Source organism: Portunus trituberculatus, chromosome 33 (assembly GCF_017591435.1).
Source record: "Portunus trituberculatus isolate SZX2019 chromosome 33, ASM1759143v1, whole genome shotgun sequence".
Taxonomy (NCBI): Eukaryota; Metazoa; Arthropoda; class Malacostraca; order Decapoda; family Portunidae; genus Portunus; species Portunus trituberculatus.
Window position 1 is genome coordinate 1660001 of NC_059287.1, and position 27980 is coordinate 1687980.

The 27980-nt window shown below is 44.3% G+C and overlaps 1 protein-coding gene across 33 annotated transcripts in view; it reads left to right on the forward strand.

The window, feature by feature from the left end:
- LOC123512468 (CUGBP Elav-like family member 4) overlaps positions 1–27980 on the forward strand; it is a 754341-nt gene that overhangs the window by 207065 nt on the left and 519296 nt on the right. For all 33 annotated transcript variants that reach the window (XM_045268904.1, XM_045268911.1, XM_045268918.1 and 30 more), the window contains one exon: positions 12990–13038. In XM_045268904.1, the coding sequence (XP_045124839.1) occupies positions 12990–13038 (49 nt within the window). The remainder of the gene's footprint in view (positions 1–12989; positions 13039–27980) is intronic.

Consider the following 27980-nt stretch of genomic DNA (forward strand, 5'->3'; position numbering starts at 1 on the left):
CACACTAGACGTTTACACATGCTCACTCGCACAGGCGATTAAACAAGGATTCAAGTTAAATTAGTACTGAGGAACTTTTCAGCATTTGTTTTTTTCTCGTATTGCGCGGCCGCCTGACTCCCTTCCCTCCCTCCATGTCTCCCTCCGATGTCCCCTCCTTCCCTCCCTCCACCCCTTCACTCCCTCCTCTCCCTCCTCTCCCTTCCTAGCACGTCATTCTCGACTCGAAGAGAGAGAGAAAAATATAAATGAATTTGTATTTTTCCATGAAGTTTCAGACAATACCGAGCGAAGTTAACCGTCGGAGTCAAAGCTGTAAGTAGCTGAAGCCTCAGTGATTTAAATTAAAAGTGCCCCAGATTTGCCTGAAGTCGAGGTGTTGTCGGGCGCCGGCTGAGCGACGCCCGGGCTAGCAGCGGCATGTTTGCTGGCGTCGACGAAAGCGTTCTTAATTTTTTCAACAAATGCAAGAGAAAAAAATGTGTTTGAATGACCAAGTATTTAATAGGAAGAGAGTAAACATGCGTCCGACAGCCCTGCGTGAGTGGCGGACGTGCCGAGGCTCGCAGGAAGGCAGGGCGTGTGTTTGCCGCTTTTTTAATTAAAGAAGAGAACACGAGGGGTACGGAGAACCATTAGTTTCATGTAATGTTCAGTGTTTTTACACGACGTGTATCAAGGCGGCGTGGTTGCGTTCAGTGGCGGGAAGCGCGCCTCTCTGATTACCGCCAGCACCAGCGAATAATTGGACCTTGTCATTGTTTTGGCTTTTGGGGAGAACGAAGCCGATTCACAGCGAGATGAAGCGCCTTGATCAGGAAATTAACTACGGAACACGCGAAGGGACCACCGGACAAAACCACGCTACGTAGAGGCGACCGCTGGAAAGTGTCTTAAGTACTGGTAACACGCACATGCTGGCGATAGTGGTGGTGGTGGTGGTGTCTGTGTGGGGAGTCGGGAGTAGCAGGGAACAGCAGAGGGTAGAAGAGATAGCAGGCCACCAGCAGGAACCTCAGACCGGGCAGCCTCGCGGGGACATTGATTTTGTTTGCCTCGAACTGAAACCCGGCGGTCGAAATGGTGGTGTGGTGGTGGTGGTTGTGGTGGTGGTGGTGATAGTAGTGGCAGTAGTGGTGGTGGTGGTGGTGGTGGTGGTGATGGTGTTCCCGCTCGCTGTACACCTCTATGAATACATTTTCCCCACGAGTGCGTCTTCCCTACCCCCTATCAACACCGCTCCCCTCCCGTCACCCCTTCCTCTTTTCCACTCTTCCTCCCCTTTTCCACACTCACCGCCCCGTCCGACCCTTCTCTCATTTCTTCTCCCCATTTCACTCCTCCCCCTTACTTTTGCCTCCATCACACCCTCAGTCCCTCTCCCCTCCGTTTTTCCTTCTTCCCTCACTGCCTCCCCTCGATCGTTCTCCCCTTTCTTTCCTAACTGCCTCGCTCCTCCCCTCTTCCTTTCTCCCTTCCTCCTCATATCGCTTCCCCACACCTTCCTCTCCCTCTCTCTCTCTCTCTCCCCTCTCTCATCACACCCACCTCTCCCTCAATCCAAATATCTCCCCTTCAGCCGATCCCCTTCTCTATCTCGTCCCCTCTTCCCTCCCTCTCCTCCTCCCTCCTACCCTCCTACACTCCCCCATCATCATCTCCCTTCGTTATTCTCCCTCCAACTCATTTCTCTCTCCCCCATTTTCATCCCTGTGCTCTCTTTTTTTCTTTAATTTTATCTTCCATCCCTCATGTCAGTGTTTTTACTTTTATTCTTCTCCCAGATATTTCCTTGTGTTTCTTTTCCTCCGTGTTGCTTCCCTCCTTTCCCTCCTTCCCGTCGTTCCCTCCTTCCCTCCCTGCCTACTTCCCTGCCGCCCTGATCCTTTCCTCTCTGCCTCTGCTCTGTCCCTCACCTTTTTTTAGTCTCCCTTCCTACCTTCCTCTCATCCTCCCTCCGTCTCCCTCCGTCTCTCCCGCTTGGGGTACACTAAGCCCTTGAAGCTGTGGCTTATGTACGATGCTGGTGGAGTGGGGCAATCTCTCTCTCTCTCTCTCTCTCTCTCTCTCTCTCTCTCTCTCTCTCTCTCTCTCTCTCTCTCTCTCTCTCTCTCTCTCTCTCTCTCTTTCTCGTTTTGTTGAGTTTCTACGTCATTGTATTTCGTACTAAATTTTCTTCACGGTTTGTATCTTTAGTGTTCAGTGACGTCCTTGCCAAGTGTTTTTTTTTTTTTTTATTCATGCTACTCGACAACAGTAGCAGTGATAGCAAAAACAGCAACAGTAATAACGACAACAACAATAACAACAACGATGACACCACCACCACAAGCATCACCACCAACAACAATAACCAACAACAACTAAAACAACAACAACAATAACAACAACAACAACAACAACAGCTACTACTACTACTACGACTACACCACAACCACCACAACCACCACCAACAACAACAATTACAACAATTATAACAACAACAACAACAGCAACTACTTCTACTTCTACTACTACTACTACTACTACTACTACTACTACTACGACTACTACTACTACACCACAACCACCACCAACAACAATTACAACAATTACAACAACAACAACATCAGCAAACTAATTCTACTACTACTACTACTACTACTACTACTACTACTACAAAGAACCACCACCTTCACCCTCCACCACCACCACCACCACCATCATTATTACAACAACTACACGCATGTACTACTATTACAAAATCAAGCTGAAGAAACAACAAAACACCACCACCACCACCACCACCACCGTTGCCTCCTCGCCTAGCCTCGCCTGCCGGAGTGACCCGCTGGCCTAATGGAGCCTCTCTGCCAACTTCTCCATACAGGAATTTAATAACGCCCCGTAGGCCGCGCCCCCAACGAAAGCCATTAGGCGTGCATGGCTGCGTGACCTGCTCATGGCCCTCCGAGGAGCCTTGCGCCCTTGTCTCCTTATTGGGTCTCATCATCATGTCCTCCTCCTCCTCCTCTTCCTCCTCTTACCACCTCCTCCTCCTCCTCCTCCTCTTAGCACCTCCTCCTACTTACTTGTCCTCCTCTTTCTCCTCCCCTTGTTCCTGCTATTACTTTCCTAGTCTTGCCCTCCCTCCTACTCATCTTCCTTAGTTGTCTTCTTCACTTTTTCCTCCTCCTCCTCCTCCTCCTCCTCCTCCTCCTCCTCCTCCTCCTCCTCCTCCTCCTCCTCCTCCTCCTCCTTTTCCTCCCGGCTTACTTAATGTGTTTGATGTTACTTGTTTTTTTTTTTTTTATCATCGCATTTTTCCTCCTTTTATGTCGTTGCTGTTGTTATTTGACTTGCTTTTTTTTTTTTTTTTTGCTTTCCCGTACAGCTGTTTGTGTTTATTGACTTTGTATTCGATTTGCTTTCCTTGTGGCTTCCCTCCTTCCTTCTTCATGTATTGTTTGTATTTATCTATTATATCTTCGTGGCTAATCAGTATCTATCTTTCTATTCACTCTATTTTTTTCTCTCTCTCAATTTGGTTTCGTGAGTCGTACTTTCTGGGTGAGGGAGAATACAGTGTTCCATGGAGGGGCGGAGGGAGTGCAGGACAGAGAGGGTACGGGTGGAAGGGAAGGATTACAGACGGCACGAGAAAAAGGAAGGTGGCAAGACGAGGGAAAAAGAATGACCAGAAAGGAAAGAAGACAAAAGAAATGGTGATATGGGAATGGGTCACTATTTAGTATTCATTGTGTGTGTGTGTGTGTGTGTGTGTGTGTGTGTGTGTGAGAGAGAGAGAGAGAGAGAGAGAGAGAGAGAGAGAGAATTTCCTTTATTCCCAGGTGCATGTAACGGCACACACACACACACACACACACACACACACACACACACACACACACACACACACACACACACACACACACACACACACACACAGGAGGAAGCAGCGAGGCTAGGAACCACGAACCAACCAAACCTCATCCCTTCTTCCCTCACTGTGAAAATAAACAAGTGATATCACCAGCTATTTTCACCGCCTTGACTCCCTCGCGCCATTACTTCGTCAGATATCGAGAACCAGCCTGCGCCTCCACCTCTTGTTTGCCAAAGGGCGCCCCGCGTGCCTGCTGCAGGAGTCACTGGGCTGGTAATAGAATCTGACCTCATGGGGTTGAAATTATTGACTTAGTTGATATATAAGATTGGTGTTGATAAGTTAATGAATGACGTGTTTGTGTTTTGACGAGGCTGTGTATCGTGTATTACATCGCCTAGTGCTGGTGAAGTATTTGAGTCTACTGGTGTATCAGTTGGGTATGAATTGAATGCCTTACTGATTTGTATTAACATGATCTTACTCAGTGTTTTGTATTATTATTATTAGTGTTGTTGCTGTCTATCATTTTATCATTACCACCACCACCGCCGCCAGTACCACCACCACCACCACCACTCTTGCTCTTTAAGAATGAAGTGTGCAATAAACAATGTATCATGTTCACTGCCCACAATATATGTTTGGTCAGCGCAAAGTTCAGGTCCAGAGAGAGTAGTTTGACCGTCTAAAGAAAGAATGTGACGTAAGGATGTGTGAGGTTATTAGACACATGTATATAAAGGTGCTAGATACTGCTTGTTTGGGCGTTAGGGGAAGGGTAAATAGTTGTCAAAGAGGAAATATAGAGGGAGGAAGGGCTTTGAAACTTCATTTACTCGTATTTGGTAGGTTGATGTATACTTTATTGACCTTAACCTCGTGACGCGTTTCTATATTCCTTCTGGTTACTATTTGGTGACTATATACCTTCACAAACTTATATCGGGGATTAAAATAGTAAAGACTGTAGCCATTAATATTATAACCTCCATACACCATTCCTAATGTCGATAAAAATGGTCTAATGGTACACAAATCTCAAGGTAAAAATGTATCCGAGTACTGAAGGGGTTAAACCTGACAAAACATATGTAAAAATGAATTCCTTAGGTCACCACTAAGAGTACAAACTGTGACAGCGTGCAGGGATAAGACACGACTAGACAGCGACATTGTTACCTCGTACTACATATTGCACTCACGACAATGCTGGAGGTATGAAACGTTAACTGGCTGGTAAATATGATATGCCTTTGATTCCTTCCTGGGATGTACGTAGTGAGTCATGCCAAGAAGAGAAGGAAACTATCAGGCAGGCTAACTTGTAGGTGACTGATTTATCCACCTTATTCATTCCTGGGATTTAGTGAGCAGTGTAGAAAGAAAAGTAAACAATGGGGAAAGTTAGTTAAGATGTTACTGTGTTGTACCTCAGTTGTGTTCTCTGACTTAGTGAAAAATGTATAAGGTAAAAGGAAAAGTTGTCAATAAATAAGTTATAGTACACTTCATTCATTCGTGGAACGCGGTGAAAGTAACGTGGAAAAGTCGATACATATACTCGTAAATGAATAAATGATATGGAAACACATAATTCAATGTTATGTCTTAGTGAGTGTAACGGAGTAAAAAGATGTGAACTGTCGATACAGAACGAGCACTACACACTTCATTCTCTCAAACCCCTTCGTAAGAGAGACGCCAAAAAAATGTTAGATAGAATAAATTATTAAATGAAAAAAAAGGTTCTTTAATAAATCGTTTCATACATTCCATTCATTCCTGTGTATTGCTGAGAAGTAAAGCAAGAAAGAAAGTAAAGAGAGTGTAAACATTAATTAATGAATTCTCACGTACACTTCATTCATTCGTTTGACTTGTGAGAGTTTGACACACAAAAATTGTAAATACCTGCAAATAAATAACCTGTCTCAGACCTGATTAATTTTTACTAGCAGCAGAATATTGATTAGATTTGGAAATAGAAATTATAGATATACTTAAATACGTATGAATGTTGCAGCTTCTTTTGTCTCCCTTTCTTCCTATGTCACAAGCAGTTTCGTATGAGAGGAATACACTTAATTTTAACTGAGGAATACTATGTACATAGAGAGGGATGCTAGTTGAAGATACACGAATATGTTTTATCTTCTTTTTTAATGCAAGAAGATAAACTGGACAAGGGCAACAAAAATGAGAAAAAAAGATCCACTGGATTGCCGGTTCCGTTAAAAATAAGAGTTATCCAAAAGTCAGGGACAAATGTCTTGAAACCTCCCTCTTAAAAGAAGGCGTAGGAAGATGAAAATACAGAACCAGGCAGGGAGTTCCAGAGTTTACCAAAGAAAGGTATGAATGGTTGAGAATACTAGTTAACTCTTGTATTAGAGAGTTTGACAGAATAGGGGTGAGAGGAAGAAGAAAGCCTTGTGTAGCGAGGCCACAAGAGGAGGAGGAGGCAGGCAGTTAGCAAGATCAGTAGAGCAGTTAGCATGAAAATAGCGATAAAAGACAGCAAGAGATGCAACATTCCCTTTTGCCTCAAACTATTTAATATGAGATTTCCACTGTGACTTCCACCATAGAGAGAGAGAGAGAGAGAGAGAGAGAGAGAGAAAGGTTACTGCACTCTTATTGAAACACATCAGAACATCATTTTTCCCCTACGGATGCAAAATTTTCTGGAGCTAAAATGATGTGCATCTGTCTAGAAAGGTAGTCTGACTTTTTGTGAGTAACTGTACGTTGTAATATTATTGAGAGAGTGAAACAGTAATATTCTACTTCTGGGTCGTATTGTAATTTGCTCTACACATGTATTATATCCAAGATTACTGATTTTTTTTTGTCTGCGCGTTGGAGAATTATTGAGAGAAACTAGTAAGCAATATTATAGTATCATCTGCTTTAAGTGTTTCTATACGAGAGATGCAGGAAGCTTTCACATTTTCTGATTTGAATTTTAGTACGGAGTTTAAGACAAGATTTTAAGCAACGGTACTGACCACTCATCCCCTTCAGCACCATACCGTGTTTTATTTATTCATTCTGCTTACTATTTGGCAATTTCTTACAGATCAGAAGGGGATTCAAACAGTAAAAGCTCTGGACATTAATCTTTTGACCTTCATAGACGCTTTCTAATGCAAATAAAAATCGTTTAATCATACCCAAAAAATCATGGTAAAAATGTTTCTCAGTACTAAAGGGGTGAAGATAGTTTCCTGTACCACCACTACCACCACCACCACCATCACCACTAAGGGAAAGGCGACGCTAGCTATTCTCAGCTGAACTGGACATTATTCTGTGAACATAACGGAGTCCGGTTACCTATACGTTAGCCAAATTGCACATTGTCTGATATGTATTACCTTGAACGACTTGGGAATGCCACCTAGTAGTACTCCTCGTGTGTGTGTGTGTGTGTGTGTGTGTGTGTGTGTGTGTGTGTGTGTGTGTGTGTGTGTGTGTGTGTGAATCGATGGTGGGCCTGATCGTGAGAAGAAATGGCATGTATGTATGTATGTGTATACACGTGTATATGTATGTATGTGTGTATGTATGTATGTAGATAGGAAGCTATGTGTATGCATGTATTATGTAATGTGTGTGTGTGTGTGTGTGTGTGTGTGTGTGTGTGTGTGTGTGTGTGTGTGTAAGTATATTGACCTGTGTACTTGTAAATAATGCATAAGCTTTAGGGAGCGAAGAACGCACACACACACACACACACACACACACACACACACACACACACACACACACACACACACACACTAAATCGATAAATATAATACTTCACTAATTAATTTCCACCCTTCACCAAATGACCTGCAGAGCCTAACCAAACACCGCCATATTGTGCCTGCGTGCGCGTGCGTGTGTCTGTGTATGTGTGTGTGTGTGTGTGTGTGTGTGTGTGTGTGTGTGTGTGTGTGTGTGTGTGTGTGAGCGTCCATATGACTGTGTGTTAATTCTTTAATCAATCAATTCTTTCTCGCCATTGTGCCAGAGAGAAAGGCTGCGACAAAGATCCGGACCATTTGTCTTCCATTCTTGCCGTTCCCCGCTAAGCCGCGTCCTCTGTCCTCTCCTTCCTCTGTCCTTTCCTTCATATTGCTGCACGCCATCAATTCTCCAGCCTTCAGATGCCAACCTGCGCCACACTTTCCCTCTCATCCCTTCATCTTCCTCATCACCCCCCCACCCCCACACACGTACACACACACGCACACAAGCACGCACTCTCCCGCACATCGCTGCACCTCTGACACACACGAACCCACTCACAAGCTCTCTCTCTCTCTCTCTCTCTCTCTCTCTCTCTCTCTCTCTCTCTCTCTCTCTCTCCTTGCTCCATTTACCTCATTTTTTGCCTTTATTTATCAGTCTACTCGTCTGCTTATCTGTCTTTCTATCTATTACTGCTATTATTATTATTACTATTATTATTACGATTATGATTCACTATTGATACGGTACTCAGCTCATTACACGATGCATTAAAGCAAGAGGAGCAAATATACGTAGTACATGCACAGCGTAGATAAATCAAGCTGTTAAATTTTTATCGGCCAGAAGGTAAGGTTGAAAATTCCGCGCTACTTGTACTGAATAAAATAATAGCGAATCCCTGAATTATTAAGGGCGTGTCAATCGATTCCTGCAACTTGAGAGCAGCATAAATCATCCCAGGCTCGCACACACACACACGCGCGCACACACACACACACACACACACACACACACACACACACACACACACACACACACACACACACACACACACACACACACACACACACACACACACACACACATACATACAGTCACTTTCTCTCTCTTTCCTACCCGCACATACTCACTCACTCACTCACTCACTCACTCACTCACTCTCTCTCTCTCTCTCTCTCTCTCTCTCTCTCTCTCTCTCTCTCTCTCTCTCTCTCTCTCTCTCTCTCTCTCTCTCTCTCTCTCTCTCTCTCTCTCTCTCTCTCCCCACCTCTCTTCTCTCTCACTAGCACATATTCACTAACTCCCCTACAAAAGGTCTGCTGCTGCTCATGTACTGTACCTCTATAGCCGTCCTGTGTGTACTTTAAGGCCCCCTAAACGAGTGGCCTTCCCTCGGGTACTGACTTTATCACCTCCCATGTATTGTTTAAGGCAGGCGGCGCAGGGAAGGGCGGCAGGAAGAGAGAGGCCGAGTGGCGTGTTTGTAATTAAGAACCCGGAGCCATTCACTTCAAAGAGACTGTTTTATTTATTGCAGATTAAAAGCAAACTAATCAGAAGGACTCGCCGCTAAGACAAAGTTATTCAAGCGGCTCTTGAGTAAGAGGTCGGTGGTGGTGGTGGTGGTGGTGGCTGTGGTGGTGGTGGTGGCTGTGGTGGTGGTGGTGGCGATGGTGATGGTAGACGTATGTTGTGTAGGCGTGTGCAGGAGATGCACATAGACAGGCGGATAGACAGACTGTAAAAGGAATAGACAGATAGAGAAATAAATAGACAGAGAGAGAGAGAGAGAGAGAGAGAGACAGACAGACAGACAGACAGACAGACAGACAGACAGACAGACTAATATCATCAGAACAAAAAATAAAACAAAGTAATACAGTTTTTTTTTCATATACCATGTTACTTACACATTTCCTATATAAATCACATCAAAATGTACCAAACTCACACAATACACACTAATACAGAAGAACCATTGCTCCCTTCAATATTGAGACGCATTTTTATACCTTGAATTTTGCGTGTGATTGGACGATTTGTTTGACATGCATTGGGAAGGATCTGTGGAGGTCAAAAGATTAATGGCCAGTGTCTTTACTATTCTAATCCCAACAAACGTTCCTTAAGCTTTATCAAATCACCAAATAGTAACCTGAATTGATAAAAAAAAAACGTCTCCTTATACTGAATTGATAACACCCACGCCACAGAAACACAACTAGATAACTATAGTCTAAATGGCTCCTGGATTTAAAACATATTGCAAGTCTTTGATAACGTCACTGATTTGATATGAATAATACGTGTTTTTTTGTTGATCAACGCGCTTAATACAAGGAGAGCTCACGGTTTTCCTCCTATGACAACCACACACTCCCTGGGACACCACTCAAACTGAGACTCAAGATCCACTTTTGAGTAGACAGACAACTAGTAACTGACCATGATCTCGCTGCCAACTCTACTAAAAAAGGGAGCCTTGTTGGTGATACAAGGCGCGATATATTACATTACCCTAACGAAGAATGCCATTTTATATTTTTGTCCTATTCCCAGAACGAAACTTAATGTAAACAGTAGCTGGAGGGCGGGCGAGAGAAGGTCAAGGGTGCACGGGAGGAAGGGAGAGAGAGGAGGATAAGAAGAGGAGGAGAAGGAGGAGGAGGAGGAGGGAAGATAAGGAGAGAGGGAGAGGGAGAAGGGTGGAGGCAGACAAGAGGAGAAGAAGACGTGCTAAGAGGGAGAATGAGAATGGAGTGCAGGCAGGACGGAAGTGAGAGAGAGAGAGAGAGAGAGAGAGAGAGAGAGAATAGAAGAGTCATTTTTGATGGATTTGTGGAGACGAGCGTGGAATAATTCATTGTTTCATCCACTTACTGCTCTCTCTCTCTCTCTCTCTCTCTCTCTCTCTCTCTCTCTCTCTCTCTCTCTCTCTCTCTCTCTCTCTCTGCAGTGGAAAACCAGTGTCTGTATGTCTGCCTTTGTGTACCCGTGTGTGTGTGTGTGTGTGTGTGTGTGTGTGTGTGTGTGTGTGTGTGTGTGTGTGTGTGTGTGTGTGTGTGTGTGTGTGTGCGCGCAGGAGGAGAGCCAGGCAGTGTGGGAGTCGCCGTGGACTTGATGAAGGAGCGAGAATGAACGAGGCTGGTCAGGATGCAAGCAGTACGTCTTTCCTCCAGGTGGAGGATGGGATGCTCGCCTCCTCCTCCTCCTCCTCCTCCTCCTCCTCCTCCTCCTCCTCCTCCTCCTCCTCCTCCTCCTCCTCCTCCTCCTCCTAGCTAGGTCTCTGTCTCTCTTGTCTTTCCTCCTTGTTGTAGCTCTCTGTGTTTCTATCTGGATTTGCGTCCCAAGCCATCTCTCTCTCTCTCTCTCTCTCTCTCTCTCTCTCTCTCTCTCTCTCTCTCTCTCTCTCTCTCTCTCTCTCTCTCTCTCTCTCATGGGATATACTGTAAATTCAATAGCAGGAGAGCAGGCAACAATTATAACACATTTAATGGGGTTTTATCTCAGCGTCTGTGCCTCGGAATATGGAGTACGGAATAGTAAAACCATGAATAGCGAAGCTGGCAGCGGATAAATTGAATGGCGGCCGTGAGTTGAAGATGTAATGCAGTAGAGCGTCCAGCGAGGATAAGCGATTGTGAGAGTGCGGCGCGAGACCCAGCCCGGCACACTCCCAGACTCCCCACACATGTCGTTTCGCTTCGCTGTCCCTCGCTCAAACCTCTCGCTTTTAATCGCGTTGCATCGTTAACTACTAAACTGCCTCGTCAGGTGGAAGGTATCTAGGGTATAGGGTGCAGTTCAGGAGTGCTCGGCTAGGCGGTGTCCAGGCGGAAGAGCAAATCGTGAGGGAAAGACTGTGAGTGTGAAGGTGAGTCTCTTGGGAGCCTCTGGTGTGAGCCCCGCCAGCAACACTCGTCATCGAGATTAAATATCATTGCCAGTCATGTTACCAGGGACTCGGGAAGGCACGGCACGGCTTGGCTGCAGGACGCATTGTAACTTTAAAGTTCCACAGCGGCAGTTGGGCAAGTTTAAAGTTGAGGCTTTGTGTTGAGAGGTGGAGTTGTGAGGGTGGCGTTGTGGGAGTGAGTGGGTGGCGTGGGTGTCAAGGGAGGGAGGAACGCTCGCCCCAAAAAGCACTCCCACACTCCTGCGCTCCCACTTCCTCCAAATCTAGCCACGTACCGACTGGGAGTCTTTATGACATGAACTTATATTTGCGTTTGTTAAGTTTCCCAGGCGCTTCAGTCTTCCCCTCGCGAAACGCATCGACTGATTAAAAGCAAGAAGGAAATGATGATGTTAAACTTTCGGAGTAATCATCTTTAATATGATTAGATTTCAGTATGAAGAACGATAGCACAGTGTATCCTGCACTTAAAAAGAATGAATTTGGTGTAGCAGTGTGAGCTTGCCAGAGACTGTGTGTGTGTGTGTGTGTGTGTGTGTGTGTGTGTGTGTGTGTGTGTGTGTTAGTGCAAGCTGTTCCCACACAACACAGCAAGAGGAGGCGGCGCCAGCTCACCAGCCTCGGGGCATGCTGTCTAGTATTACACTTTTCAGAATTAAACATTTCCCTGATGAAAAATGTTGAAATTAATTGTGAATTTCACTGGCGGCGACAACGTGACTGAACATCAATATGTGCGAGGGAGTTTCATCCGACAAACGCTGCGTCTAATTAAAAGAGAAGCGAGTGTATTGTGCCGCCAGCCACGGTGGGAGGGGCGGCGCTTGTCAGTGTGGGCGCCTCGGCACCCAAGGAGCTTCATGTGTTGTGTGTAGGGAGGATGTAGACCCCGTGTCTGGTTTTCGTTTCCCCTTCTACTAGGCTTTGAAACGATTTACCCTGCTCTGCCTCCCACAGCTGACAGCGAGATAAATTTCAACTTAACTTGCTGTCAGCTGGACTCCTTGGAGAGGCGCATCCTTCTCCTTCTGCCCGAGGCATCCGCGCGGGCCAGGCCGGGTCATCAGCTCCTCACCACCCTCACCACCACCATCACCACCACTTTAAGCCTCACTCAAAAATATCAGGCCAGCGACCGCGCGGTGGTGGCAGTGTCGCCGGAGTAATATCCATACACTTTGCCAGGTAATATTTTCAATGACCTCATTATCCATTATGTACCTTCATGCGCGCGGGGCTAAAAAGGCTCTTAACCTTATATACCCTGGGAAAAAGCGTGATTACCCCATCCCCCGAGACAGGACTTTGCTCTTGACAACCTGCATTTTTAGTCTCCTCCTGGCTGTCTTCCCTGCCTCCCCCCCGCCACGTGAGTCTCGCCCCTAACCCACCTGGGCAATGAGGCGCCACTCACCTATGCAGTGTGTGTAATAATAAGTCTCACATTTGTTTTCTTCTTTGCAGATGAACCGCCCGATTCAAGTCAAACCGGCCGACAGCGAGAGCCGAGCAGGTACGTTGAAGTTGTCTTTGTGGGTGCCAGTGCTTTCCTCAGTGCCAGGAAGTGCTGGGTCTCTCTGGTGCTGTGTTGCTGGTGGGATCGTCAGAGCCACGCCCGCACTGCATCGCCGCTAAAATGCAGGAGTGATTTACAGGATCCGCTCGAGATGAAATTTTCTTGGGTGTGTGAATTCAGAGGAGGGAATACATTTTAGTTTCACAAGTTTGAAAAGTTTGTCCCGCAATGTCTTGTCTTCTTTGAGCAAAATAATAAAAAGTTACGTCAGTTTCACACTCTCTTTCTGAGTGTCACTGAGCTTTTAGCATGCAAAGCGCGGAGTGTTATAGCCTCACATTTGATACTTACCACGCATGTTAAGGGCTGTAGCTTGCAATAATGGGAGAGTGCAACACGTCTGGAAGAGCCGCCTGGCCTGATACTTGTCCAGCAGTGCGACATGATGAAGGAACACTTCTGAATACAAAGAGAACGCAATGGGCCACACAGGGATGCAGAACATGTAGCACCAGACCTATTGCCCTTGTGAGGCTTTTTTCTATGATAAACAGCAGACACGGAGACATGTAGTAACAAAGAAACATAGGAGAGGAAAAAGGATAAAGGTGGAGCTAACGATATATTCACTGATGTCACGAGGTGTGTTGTATATTTTTATTATTTTCATCTTGTAAGAGCGAGTTTTTTTATTTCTATTTTTGAGGGTTTTTTTTTTTTTTTTTTTCATTTTATAAAGTGTGGGCAGCGGATGGGTGTTATCAGAAGTGACGACGCTGAGGCGAGGCTGGGTTACGGTGCTTGGGTGTGTGTCATGCATCGTTAGTTAAGCCAAGGTGTCTGGCCCAAAGAGGGAAGGAGGCGCATGACAGCCTGGGGTCGCGCTCTCTGACACACACACACACACACACACACACACACACACACACACACACACACACACACACACACACACACACACACACACACACACACACACACACACACACACACACACACACACACACACACACACACACACACACACACACAGTTACTTCCTCGTGCAAACACAAAATGCATGAGACAGCGCTTGAAAATTTCGTCAAGCACAAACATGAGAACAAAAAAATATACACTCGAGTTTAGGCACACACATCCACCACACACACACACACACACACACACACACACACACACACACACACACACACACACACACACACACACACACACACACACACACACACACACACACATGCGGGTACATCCAGGAAGAAAAGACTCCACCGGTCCGGCTAACAGTCTCAAAACAAGAAAACAAAAACTCGCCAGCAAAACGCACCAAGTTGGAGTCTGCACGAGGCACACGGACACACTTTTAGCACACGGACACAATGAGCAAAGTTCTCTGATAACAAGAAAATAAGAGACGTTTAATTACAAAAGTAAGAAAGGCCGACATGGCAGCCACCCTTACTGCGTTTCCTGACAAGTTGACTCATCCAAGGACTTGGTGAAGCGGCGCCTCGGTGCCTCGCCCGCCCTACCTCGGCAGCCACGCAGGGAAACTTTCGCTATTGCTGAAAGAGAAACTTGAGTCACGGACGTACGCGGCTCACGGCTCCGTCTTGCTTTCCGTGACGCTTTTAAACTCTTTCTTTTCCTCTCGTTTTGTCCTGAATGTGGCGATTTTACGAGATTCACTTGGTAACTTCCATGTGTGCTTATTTACTTATATATTCTATTTATTAATTCATTATTTTTTGTTTATTTGTGTATGTAAGAGGAGCTGTGACGAGAGAGGCAGCAGAACTAGAGAAAATAAAGTTCCACTAAAGCTGTCAGTCCTTTAAGAAGACAGCTCAAATGTGCAATGGATTACACTCCAGCATGTCTGAAAGTGCTCTCAGTAATTTTTATTGACGAAATATGTGGGAGGTTCTTCAACATTTATCCTCTATTTTTTTTTACTTTTCTACCATCGCTTCTGACTAGCTTTGTTTTGGGAATGACACGTTGCCATCATGGGTGAGCAGTGTCCCCGATATTGCAAGAAGCGCTGTTTATCAATCAATATCTTTCGCTTAGCCTAAAATTGCACTCGTAAATACACTCACTACCTGCAACATGGAACAAAATAACACTCAAACATTGCGCTACAAAAATATAATCCAACACCACCTAGGCTTACTAGCGAGCGTTACTTCTACCACCAAGAAACTGCAGTGAACCAGAATTGAACTGACATTTCAGTAGCCAGCTAGACAGTAAACCAGAGAGCCATGCGGTGCCAGGGTGCCAAGGAGTAAGTTTATGTGCATGGCTTTCTTCCCAGTCTGAGCTTCATGGATTGGTGTGTGGGGTTGCTGGAAGTCTCACAGTTTAGCAGCGGCTGGAGGGAGGGAGTGAGGGAGGAGGGAGGCTAGAGGGGTGAGCGGCAAAGTGAGCAGGGACGCCACACACCTGAGCAGCAGCGAGGTCCGTCCAGGCTTCCTGCGTGGCTGTTATCCCCGCGGCCGCCAGTTACGGGTCCTGATTGGCGGGCAACGCTTTGATAGTCCGCTCATGTGATTTGGCGGGACCGTTTTCCACCTTTAGACTAGCGGCCCCCTTTCCTCTTTCTTCTTCCTCTGTTTCCCGTCCTTCTCTCCACGTCTCCTTTCACCTCCTCTCCTTCATCCACGTCGTCCCCTTCTTGTTCCTTTATCCAAACCAACTTTCATCTTCCTTGTTTCTTCTTCACTGGCATCCTCTTAATTATTTTCGTTCACTTTTTTCTTCTGTTTCCTCTTCCTGTGCCTTCTCATTTATCCATACCTTTTCCCTCCGGTTCCCTTATCCTATACTCCTTATCCTTAGTCTACCTATTCACCTTTCTCATTGCCATCCTAGTCCTTCTTTCCTTTTCCTATTTTGTATCCTCTCATGCTTTCTCTTCATTCCTGAATCGTCTTCTATGTATTTCCAGTCCTCTCCTTGCCTCCATATCCTCTTCCTAGTCCTCATTTTACTCCTCCTCCAGCAGCGTTTCTTAATAAAGCCCTCTGTTGTCTGCGTGTCTGGGCGCCGTTGATTCCCTCCACGTCATCCCTGTCACCGCGTCACGTCCTGCGTCTGATACACAGGCTGGATATGTATCTGCTCCATTGTCTTCCCTCCGACGCGCCGCCGCTCCGGAAGCATTTCCATAAATCTCCCGAAGTTTTTCAAGGGAGGCGCGTGGCACAAGGGTAATGAAGCGTCGGACTCAGGTGCAGATGGTACTGGTTCGAGCATGGAGTCCCCCCCCAGCAATGTCTTTCACGTGTTGAACGACTTAAAGGTGCCTCCGTGTTGGCTGGCTGGCCTTCCTACTGCGTGGCTTAGATGCTGGAGGCTGATGGCTACGTAGAGGCTGGGAGGCGTGGGTGTGTTGGCGCTGGACAGAACAGAGCGGTCCCGGGAGTGGGATTGTGTAGTATGGCCATAAAATGTATACGAGTCTGTACCCACACCCGGGGCAAGATTGTACATGTGAATAGTGTTGATTCCTGGTGCGATATGGCGCGGATGAGGGCCGGGCGAGTGAGAGGGTCGTACGTAACAACTTTTTTACTCGTTCTTGGGATGCTTCAAGAATGTCATCGAGGCGCAGTGCGTGTTATAGCGCCCTAAAGAGCATCCATTTTAGCCTGGTAATAACGTGTCTCTCCCAGGAGTGTAGGTGGTGGTGCTAGCAGCCCGTGGGGGTGTTGAAGGGAGTGTGCCGGGGTGGTGGTGTGAATAGGGGTGTAGTAGTGGTGGTGACTTGAGGTATTGGAGTGTGTATGTTGTGGTTGTGGTGTGTTGGGTTGCGGGAGTGTGGTGGTGTTGGTTGTGATGTGCTGAGGTGCGGAAGTGTGGCGGCGGTGATGATGGTGTGTTGGGATGTTGGAGCATAATGGTGTGTGGTGATGGTATTGGAATGAGGTGAGTGGGGCAGACAGAATGGCGGTGTGAGGCGTGAGTGGCGGGGATGCCCTGGTGTCTCGTTCCCCTTGTTGTGTGCTGAGCCTGTTGCCGTGCACTGGAAGGTTCCTTGCTATTATTCTCGGCGAAAGCTCCTCCGTGTGTCTTGCATTAATGTCTGCCCGAGGCGCGGTATTGCCGGGGCGATATCCCGCCTCGTCCTGGTCCTGGAGCAGAAAGTTCCCTGCCTGTCGGCGGCAGGTGGCCACAAGTTAAATGCAATCGCCAAGATTAATGATTTTCAGATGATCTGCCATTTGTTTCCGGAAGCCATTCGTCGGTCCAGTTTTGGAATTGAATTTGAAAATATGAGGGAAGGAAAAATAGTTAGAACGCGTGCTTCATCATGTACGTCGGTCAGCGATTACGAAGGATTACAATTTGTAGTGAATAATGGACGCCACTTTAAGCATCAAAAAGTGGGATGTGACGAATGACACTCTTCCGGAAGATAAATCATGGCTGCTCCGCCCGCGCCCGAGAATGAGACGTCACAATCTGCTGAGGGCGGCGTGCTGGGCGTCCCCCGCGCCCCGCCCGTCAAAAAGGGGTGGCGGGCTGTTACCCAACAATTTCGGGAGCGCGAGGGGCCGGATGGTGTCAGCAGGGAGACACTCCGGCGCGGATCAACACAATATTCCTTCCCGTGACACCGGCGAGCAGCTGCATGGAAACTGCTGCGTTCCTTGCAAAATTTTCCCTCATAAGGCGAAGGGGGAGGAGGAACTTCACTCCCAAATCCATGCCGTAAAATGTTCGAGCTGGGAACCGTATTTGAGGTGTCACGGGGTGGAGGAGCCACGTCATTTTTCACCGGCCGCCTCCCAGCTGGCGGGACCAACGCGTCATTAGAGCGGCGCGCGGGCCACCTAAACTGGAAAACCTTTAAGCCCAGAATTTTGCCAAGTTTTGATGAATTTTCGATCTTAGTTGAAGTGTCGTAAATTGCATCTGGCGCCGGGTCACTCCGGGCTGGCTGTGTTGCGCCGTGTTTTGTTTAATTATCTGTCATGTAAAGGTCCACATGTGCACGCCATCAGCCCACCCGACGATATTTGGAACTCTTCAAGGCGCCCTCAGTGAAATACAACACAAGTGAAGAATTAGGGAGAGGGAAGATGAAATGAAAAAAAAAAATGTACATTATGTTTTAAGACAAGCTGAAACTCATAAAAATGACGAAACTATGGAAAGGTTGAAAAATTGCTCTAGTTATTACGAAGGGTTGAAAAATTATATACATTGAAAAATTACTAAAATGTTTTGCGTTTATTAAGAAATTACTTTAGAATAATTTGATATATCGAAAAAAGTTATTTAAGAGGATGTTCACAGATTGAAAAAATATATATGTAAAACTGTCTGAATATATTGAAAAAAAAAAACTATATGTATCAGTAGATGTACTGAATAATACTAAGAAACGCCCATTGATTTTTTAGATAAACTGGAAAATAATATAAAGGGATTGAAATAAGTTGAAAATTGTAAAGATATTTCAATATACTAAATGAGCTACATGAAAAATAAAAACATTTAAAAATACTTGAAAAAAAAATTGTTTAAAGAGAGAAATAACTACATCAATTAACATACATACATACATACATACATTCATACATAGACGACAGAGAGCAAGGCCACGATAATGATCCATTCAGCCACGATGAAAGCTGCCAAAGACCAGAATAATCACTGTTCTGATAGGCTGGCGAGGGTAGGCCTAAACATTGACCCCCTCCCTATTCCCCCATGCCTGTGGTGCAGAGCCGAGCCTCCACCACGCCGAGGAAGGATTGATTCATTATGCAAATTTTGATCGACAACGGAAGAGCGCCATTCCTTGCCGCCCTCCGTGATGAATATTGCTGAGCTGGGAGAGGGAAAAAAAAATAAAACCAGACTAGAGTAAATGAAAGTAGATTGGTAGATAATAGATGTACAATGGCTGCTACCATGGTGATATTAAAGGGTATTGAGGAACTCTTAAGTGTAGAGTGTTGAACCCCTTGAGTACTATAAGGTGTTTCTATATTCATTATGCTTACTATTTGGGTGGTTTTATGCAGCTTCAGAAACTTTCGTAGAGGATTGGAAAAGTGAAGACTGTGGCCATTAATCTTCTGACATCCATAGACCTTTCCTAATGTCAATAAAAAGGTCTAATCGTACATAAATCTCAAGGTAAAAATGTGTCCCAGTACTGAAGGTGTTAAAGTAGACAGCGGAAAAGACGGAAGTTTATAGAGTTGATAAGTAGGCAATAGATACAATACATTAGGGTATGTAAAGGTATATGAACCCCATAGACATTTCCTAATGTGAATAAAATGGTCTAGTCGTACACAATTCTCAAGGTAAAAATGTGTCCCACTACTGAAGGGATAAGTAGACAGCGGAAAAGACGAAAATTTAGAGTTAATTATGTAGGCAATAGATATAACATTAGAGTATAAAAAAGGTTGTATGGCTCGTAAATATAAATGATTCGCAAGTGAGGAGTATTGCAGAAATGCAAAGAGAAAATAGAGCCCACCAGTTCCTTACATCACGCTATAGAAGAAACTGTAAAGGATTACCTGGAATATATGTAAAGAGACTTGTGAATGAAAACTATTTAATGTATATATTGAAAGAACTCTTGTGAATGAGAACTATTTAATGTAGTTTGTGAAAGAATTCTTGTGAATGAGAACTATTTAATATAGATTACCACGCAGAGAAAAATCAAATAAGTATACATTACGAAATTACTTAGATGATTTTGTGCAGTTATTCATATATTCACATTGCTGCTCGTACAAACTAGTGATCGATGTACAAGAAAAGTCATCCATTCATTTTAAAACAAAAAGAGCAAATTAGTACCCAATGAATTCACAAGATACTTTACATGTCTCCTATTCTTTCCCTTCCTTATTTCCTCCTTGAAAGTTAAGCGAAGTCATCACAGGTACAAATATTACACTAGATTAAACAAAAAAAAAAAAAAAAAAAAATTCTCCTGTCATGTTTTCAATCAAGTTTCCACAAAATTATAAAAAAAATGTCTCCCGCCGTGCAGTGATTTGCATTTTATTGATATTTACTCGCCCAATCAGAGCTGAGATAAAAGACTCCATTTTCAAATCTGGAAAAAAAAAATGAAGAAAAAATATATTAAAAAATGTTTGAAAGGAGAAGAGAGAGAGAGAGAGAGAGAGAGAGAGAGAGAGAGAGAGAGAGAGAGAGAGAGAGAGAGAGAGAGAGAGAGAGAGAGAGAGAGAGAGAGAGAGAGAGAGAGAGAGAGAGAGAAGGGGGGGAGGCAGAAATAAAAAGGAAAATAGAAATAAGAAAAAAAACTATAGAAATTGTGAGTGAGGTATTAGAGGGGGAAGAAAAGGATGAGAAGCCGTGAAGGAAAGTGGAATACAGTGAAGTGTGAAAGAAATATAGTGTTGTTGGTGGTGGTGGTGGTGGTGGTGGTGGTGGTGGTGGTGGTGGTGGTGAGGCAACACTAGAATACGAAGGAGATGATAGTAGTAGAGAGAGAGAGAGAGAGAGAGAGAGAGAGAGAGAAAAACAAAAGACACTCAAAGAAAAATAAAACGAATTAAAAGAAAAAAAAAGAAAAAGAGAACAAGACAGACGGAGAAAATTAAGCAAGGAAGAAAGAAAACAAAAAAAATATAAAAAACAGACACAAGGAGACAGAGAGACAAAGAAAAAGACAGAAGGAAAAGAAGGAAAGAAAAGAGAAGCACTGAAACGTGGATTAAAGCAAGAAGAGAACGACAAAAAGCATAAAGTGAGATAAGAATTGGACACGATAAAAAGAAAACAAGGAAAGAGAGAGAGAGAGAGAGAGAGAGAGAGAGAGAAGGACATAAAGGAAAGCATAGAATAACAGTAAGAGGAAACAAAGAAACACGGAAGTGAGAAAAGAAAAAAAAAAAAAGAGGAAGAGACTAAAGAATAAAGGAGGAGGAACAAAGGCAGAGAAAAGTGGAGAAATGAGAGAATAAGGAGAAGAAAAGGAAGACAGGAAAATTAAGTAAGGAAAATGGGGAAAAAATTGTAAACAAGGGAACAGAAGAGAGACAAAACTAGATTAGCAAAGAAAACAGGAACTAAAAGAGGGGAAAAAGAGACAGAAAAGGAAAAAAAAAGAAGGAAGTGAGATATAAAGTAAAAGCAGAAGAAAATTTTGAAGCGAAGGACTTACTGTGAAATAAGGAAAGTTGAAAGAAAAAGAGAAAAAAAAAAAAAACATTGAAGGAAATGAAATAGGATAAAATAAAGATAAAAATAAGAGGAAGACATAGTGAAGGAAACGAAGCAGGAAATAGAACAAGAAAATGGATGAAAGCAAGAAAGAAGAGAGATAAGGAGAGTGAAGGAGAGAAGGGAAAGAAAGGAAAAAAAAGAAACAGGGAGAAAGAAAGGGAGTAGGAAATAGAGAATAAGAAGAAACGGGAGAGATAAGATGAGTGGAAAGAAGAAGAAAAAAAAAAAAAAGCGACAAAGAGAAACAGGAAAGGAAAAAAAAAGCGGGAGAGAGAGGGAGAATAAAAAGGAGGAAGAAGTAAGAAAGAAGAGGAGGAAGAAAGTAAAGAAGAGAAAGAATAGAAAAGTGGAGGAGAAAGTCTGAAAGTAAGAAATGGAAGTTGAGAAACAAGAAGTGAAGTAGAATTGGAGGAAGAAAAGGAAGAGAGAGAGATAAGAGGAATGAAAAAGATGAAAGGGATAAAAGGCAGAGGAGAAAAGAAAGGAAGTGAAAGAGAGTGAAAGGAGGAGAAAGAAGATGCGAAGTAAAAAAAAAAAAAACCCAGCAAATAAGAAAAACAGAAAGGAGAAGACTGGAAAAAGCGATTGTTAAGTGTGAGAGATAGACAAGAAAGAAGAAGGGAGAAAATGAGAAAGAAGAAGGAGAAGAAGGTAAAAATGGGATGCAGAAGTAAGAAATTAGAGAAAATAATGCAAAGAGGAAGTGAGGAGTGGAAAAAAAAATAGACACTAGACAAAGACAAAGGAAAGGAAAAGGGAAAGAGTGAAAGAAGAAAGGCAAAAAGAAGGAGTAGAAAGAAGAGACAAAAGAAGATAAGAAAAGAAAGGAAAACAAGGAAGGGAAAGTAAGTGGAAGGGAGGCAGAAAATAATAAGAAAAAAAAGACACTAAATAAGAGAACAACTGAAAGAAGAAGAATGCAAACCATAAAAAAAAATGATAAAAATGAAAAGAAGGAAGAGAAAGTGAATGGAAAGGAGAAAGAAAAAAAGGAACAGGAAGAACACAAGAGAAGAGAAAGACTGAAAAAAATTGAAAATAGAGCAAGAGATAACAAATAAGAAGTGAAAGGAAGTGAGAGAAAGTGAGTGGAAAGGAGAGAGAGAGAGAGAGAGAGAGAAGAGGAACAGGAAGAACAGACAAAAGTAAAGAGAAAAACTAAAGAAAATTGAAAATAAAGCATGATGCAAGAAAATGAAAAGAAGGGAAAGTAGGAAGGAAAAGAAAGAAGGAAAAAAGAGAGAAAAAGTGAGTGGAAGGGAGTGAGAAAAGAGGAATAAGAATAAAATAGAATAAAAAAGAGGAAGATTGAATAAAAAACTGAAAAATAAGAAAGAAGGAAAAGAAGAAAGAGAAATAAAGAAGAAAGGGAAAAAAGAGGAACTAGAAGAAAAGAGATAAAAGAAAGGTGAAAAGAAAGACTGAAAAACTAAATAGAGCAAGAAACAAAAAAAAGGAATAAGATGAAGGGAAAAAAAAAAAAGAAGGAAGAAAAGAAAGAAGGAAGGAAGAAAAGTAAAATGACGAAAAAAACAAAAAAAGGTGCCAAGAAAAAGTGAAAAACAGAAAATAGAGCAAGAGGCAAAAAAAAAAGAGAAAGAAGAAAAAGAAGGAGGAGAAAGTGAGCGAAAGGGAGTGAGAAAAGAGGAACAAGAATAAAAGAAAAGAAAAAAAGAGAACACTGAATAAAAAGAAACTGAAGCAAGAGGCAAGAAAATAAAAAAAAGGAAAAGAAGGAAGAGAAAGCGAGCGGAAGGGAATGCGTAGGGGAGGCAGGGCGGGAGTGGTAAGCAGACGGGGAGTTTATGGAGCAGCGGGTTAATTTTCCAGTTGAGAAAGTAATAATTCCGAGTTCTTCAGGCCGGGTCGATACTCGCAATAGAAGGAATAATTTCCCGCCTCATTTCTCCGAGGGATGTTGTCGTGGCCCTTTGGACGAGCAGGCGGAGGCGGCGCGGCTTGCCAAAGGGAAAGAACAGGGCTTAGTGGCTGCAGCTGACAGGGCGAGGCAGTGACGGTGGTGGTGGTGGTGGTGAGGAAAAATAGTAGTAATGGTTATTGTGGTGGTTTTATTAGGGCAGTAGTAGTAGTAGTAGTAGTAGTAGTGGTAATGGTAGGCGTTGTGTTTATTGTGATAGTAATGGTAGTGATTTTAATGGTTGTAGAACTTTTGGTGGGTGTGGTGGAGGTAGCAATAGTAGTAGTAGTAATGGTAGTGGTGGTAATAAGGGCGTGGTTGTAACATTATTTCTTATATTCATGATAGTAATGGTAACACTGGTAATAGTGATGAAGATTTTAATAAAGGCGATAATAAGAATTGCGATGGTAGAGGTGATGGTGGTGGTGGTGGTGATGTTGGTGGTGATGTTGGTAGTTATGGTGATGGTGGTGGTGGTGGTATTACGAAGAAAGGTCCTTGGGAATCGACTACATGTATTCTTTCTTTCTTGCACTACGTATCTTTTCACGCCTCGTCCTTTCCTTCTCTCCATAAGCTCCCTCCTTTCCTCCCTCCCTCCTCCCTCCCTCCCACCCCAGCAGGAAGGCTAAAGGTTTCCTCCTCGTCTTCCACACATAAACTCTGCCATTTTTCCTCATCTCAAGGTCTTGACTCGGACCTTCTTCAATATCTCTCGCTTTAGTCCCTTAATTCCTCGTAAATGGATCTCCTTTTTCTGTTTTAATCTTCACTTCTAAGAGTCCTTCCTTCCGTGGGTCCTTCTTATATTAGGTCTTTTTTTGTACGTCTTTTTTTTTTCATTTTTCTTTTTAACATTAATAGTTTCCCCGGCAAGCAAATTCTCCTCTCACTTCTCTCAGTCGCTCAGTGCCAGATGCCGCGTGAAGTATTTTATTGCATTGAAAATAATTAAATTCAGGAAAAAAGAAGCTGGCGCCTGTGTTTTCCGTCCGCGTCTCCTCGATGTGTGGCTTTGATCAGCTCATATTTTGGCCCATTAGCTTTAACGATGCCGCCTACTTTCCACCAGTTATTTGAACCTTTTAAAAATAGCTGATGACCTTTCTCCTTCGCCGCGCTCTTTATTATCTCGCCTCAGGAAGGAAGTATTGCCGCTGTGCTTCTATAGTGACGCAAGGTTCCTCTCTGGCCTGTCCTCTACCGTGCAGTCATTGTTTCTCGTCCTCCTCTCCTCCGCTGGCAAGAGAGACCGCCTCATTCTTCCCCAGCGATCTTTCATAATTCAATGACAACTATTTTCCTCCTGTCTTAAAGTTTCCTAACGAAGTACTGTATATGAAATTCCTTCTGATGTTTACTTAAGAATTTTAAATGGAGGTTTGCAAGAATCTTCATCAGAGCAACTTGAGTATTAGAGCAGCGCGGTAAAAAGCGGAACACCACAACTTTCTCGGGAGTTTGTACTTACTTGGGAACAATTCCCGAACATCCCAAGAATTTACCCGGCGGAAGTGTAAGACCTTGATTGCGGCATTGCTCCTAAGTGTTTCCACCTCCACACCACCCCTGCTCTTCTTGCTCCCCTTCCCCCTTCCTCCCCACCTTCCTCTCTTCGTCTATTCCTTCTTCGTCTCAGTCATTCCCTTCTTCCTTTTTTTTTTCTTCATTCTGTCTCTCTTTATCTAATTTTCCAATCCTTACTGCCTCCTATCCTTCCCGTTTTTCCATTACTCCTCCGTCACTCCTTTCTTCATCTGTTCCTTCATCGTCTCAGTCATTCCCTTCTTTCCATTTTTTTTTTCTTCATTCTGTTTCCCTTTATCTTATTTTACAATCGTTACTGCCTCCTATCCTTCTCTTCGTTGTTCTCTTCCTTCTTTACTTCAATTTGTGTGTCCTCTCTTCTTTCCCCTTCTTCATCGTTGTTTTATCTTTCCATCTCCTCTTTCGGCTTTCTCTATTGCCTTGTATTCCCTTTCTCTCTTCTCTCTCTCTCTCTCTCTCTCTCTCTCTCTCTCTCTCTCTCTCTCTCTCTCTCTCTCTCTCTCTCTCTCTCTCTCTCTCTCTCTCTCTCTCTCTCTCTCTCTCTCTCTCTCTCTCTCTTCTCCTTCCTTCCTCTGTTTCTCCCTTGGTCAGTTCATTTTGTTTTGTTTCTCTTCCTCCTTTCCTTCCTTCCCTTCTGTTTTATCTCCATCACTTTCGTTCTATCCTTTTCTCCTTTCTTTCCCTCCCTCCATTCGTCCCCCTTCCTCTCCTCCCTTTGTCATTCCTGTCCTCCTTCCTTCCTTTCTGTTTTTGCGTCCTTCACTTTCTCCCTCTCGTCATCCTTCTTTTTCATATCCTGTTCCGCCTCCCACGCCTTCCCCTTCTTCCTCACTCCCTCCCACGCTCCTACACACTTTTCCTCCCACGTTCTCTCCCCTGTTTTATCTTTTTTTTTCGTTTTTTTCGTTTTCACCCACGTTATCTGTCAGTCTGTTTGTGTATGTGTTTTTTTTCTTTTTGGTATTTTTTTTCGTTTATTATGTATATTTATCTTTTATTACTTGTTTCGTTTCATATATCTTTAATTTCCCCCATTTTCCTTCTTTTTCCCTTACTTCCTCCATTTTCTATCCTTCTATCTATTTTTTTCCCATCTCTCCTCCATAACTCCATAATTTCCTTCTGTTCTTACCTCCCGTCCCTTCCTCTCCTCCTCCTCCTCTCGTCTCCATCTCTTCACACCCTCTCCATACTCCCTCTCCCTCTACCTTACCACCTCCATACTACCTCCCAGCACCCACGCTTGTAGTTCAAAGCCGTCACAAAATAGAACGCAAATGTATTCCCCAATATTTGCACCAACACAAAAAAAAGTTGACTTCAGCACCACGTAGGCGAGAATGGAAAATCTGTTGTCATTAAAATTTCCAGTGAACTTTTTTTTTTTGTGTTTAAGTCAGTTTGTGTGTGTGCTTCCCAGATTCCCAATAGCTCGTGTTCATCAGCCCCCTCAAGCTTATCATTCATGGTGAAAATAGATGGAATATGCAGTTATTTTTTGTGTTATAAAAGGATATGTTCGGGGAGGGAGGGTACTTCCACATTGCTGGGATAACCTGAATTGTTTAAGAAGCATTTTTTTATTTTTTTTATTTATTGTTATTGTTGTCGTTTGGTATTGTGTGCGTGAATAAGGCACCAGGAGAAGTTACTGTGACGTTCAGAGTATTGTGCTTGAGTGTGTTTGTGGTGGTGGTGGTGTTTGTGGTGGTGGGGGTGGTAGGTGAGGTAATGACGGTGGTATGTGAGAAGGATTTGCAAGACAGACAAATAGATCGAGTGTTGTGGTTGTAAAATTCATCCCCCAAAAAAATATTTGATATTTCCAGCGTAAAGTTGAAGAGGACATTTTTGTGGATGGTGGCGTTTCAATGATCGTGTTTCTCAGAGATTTCCACGTGTCAAGAATTATTTGTCATTTTCGATGTGATTGATGTGCAGCAAGATCTATTTCCTTGCACTTAAGGGTCACTTGGTCCTCGGTGCCTTATGGGTATTGGATGAGGGAACATGATGGATTAACAGCAGAATGTCCCCACTACTTTTTTTTCAATCAGTCCACCGCGTCACGTTCAGCGGAAAGTCGCGTTCCCGGCACTTTTACATTAAACTGCTGACTGAGGTTGGGATTTATTTATATTCAGAGGAACGCGTCGCTCCATCACTCTCCAGCACGCAGGTGTTTTCGTGCCGTCGTGCAGATGGAGCTGGTGTCGTGTTGGGGCGGCGGGAGGCGTGGCTGGCTGGCCCGGGTGTCGTCTGCCGGCGGGAGAGTGTCAACACGTCGCGTTCCTCGTGAAAAATGATTGTTGTTATCGAGTGGGTCAGGCTCCGGCACAGCCTTCCGCCGCCACTCTTTGTTTCGGGGCCACACGCATCCCTGGCCGCCACTCGCTGCTCCTCTGCTCGACCTCTCGCCAATGCCTGTTTTCCTTTTCTTTTTGTGTGCGTGTTTATCATCACACACATAAACCTCATGTGAGTCCCGTGCCAGCCCATTATGTGGTTATTGATTCCCTTGAGCTTAATGGGGGTTCAGGAAATTGCATCCATAATAAATATTGGAAATGATCGAGTTCTATGAGCGATTAAGGGACATTAACCCCCCTCCCCTTTACCCCCCCCCAGCCCTCCGTCCTGTCCCCGGGGCGGCGAGTGACGTTCCTGGAAACACATTTCTTGCCAGGTTTGCAGGCGAGGGCACAACGAGGCGCGTCGCCCTTGGGAGTGTGAAGGACTCTTTGTAAAAATAGCGTGTGACAGGCGGGCTCTGGCTGGGCGTGAGAAGGGTGTGACGTGGCGGATATTACTAGAGGATAACCTCCCACGTGCTCTTGACTTCCTTGTCTGACTCGTGCCGGGAAGGGAAAACACGGGGCCAGCCAGCCAACACCCCTTCTCACTGGCTGACCCGAATCCCCGCCTCCTCCTATTCTTTATTTGTTGATGTGCCTCCGATGCTTAACGTGAGGTGAATAATGCGCTTGTAATGTTATCACAGGGCGGTGTAAACATTGATAGGCTGACATGCCTTTAGTGAGCGCGTGCTAGTGCAGGTATTGAGGTCAAGAAGGTGCTTGACGGCAGCCACTCCCTCTTGTGCCTCGCTGCCGTGTTACGAAATTACTCTGAGCCATAAGGACGCGAGGATGAGGGAGTGAATGGCCGGGGCGCGGGAGAAGGAGAGCCGCGGGACGAATACTTTCCTTTTATATATTCAGCTTTTAGCGCGAGT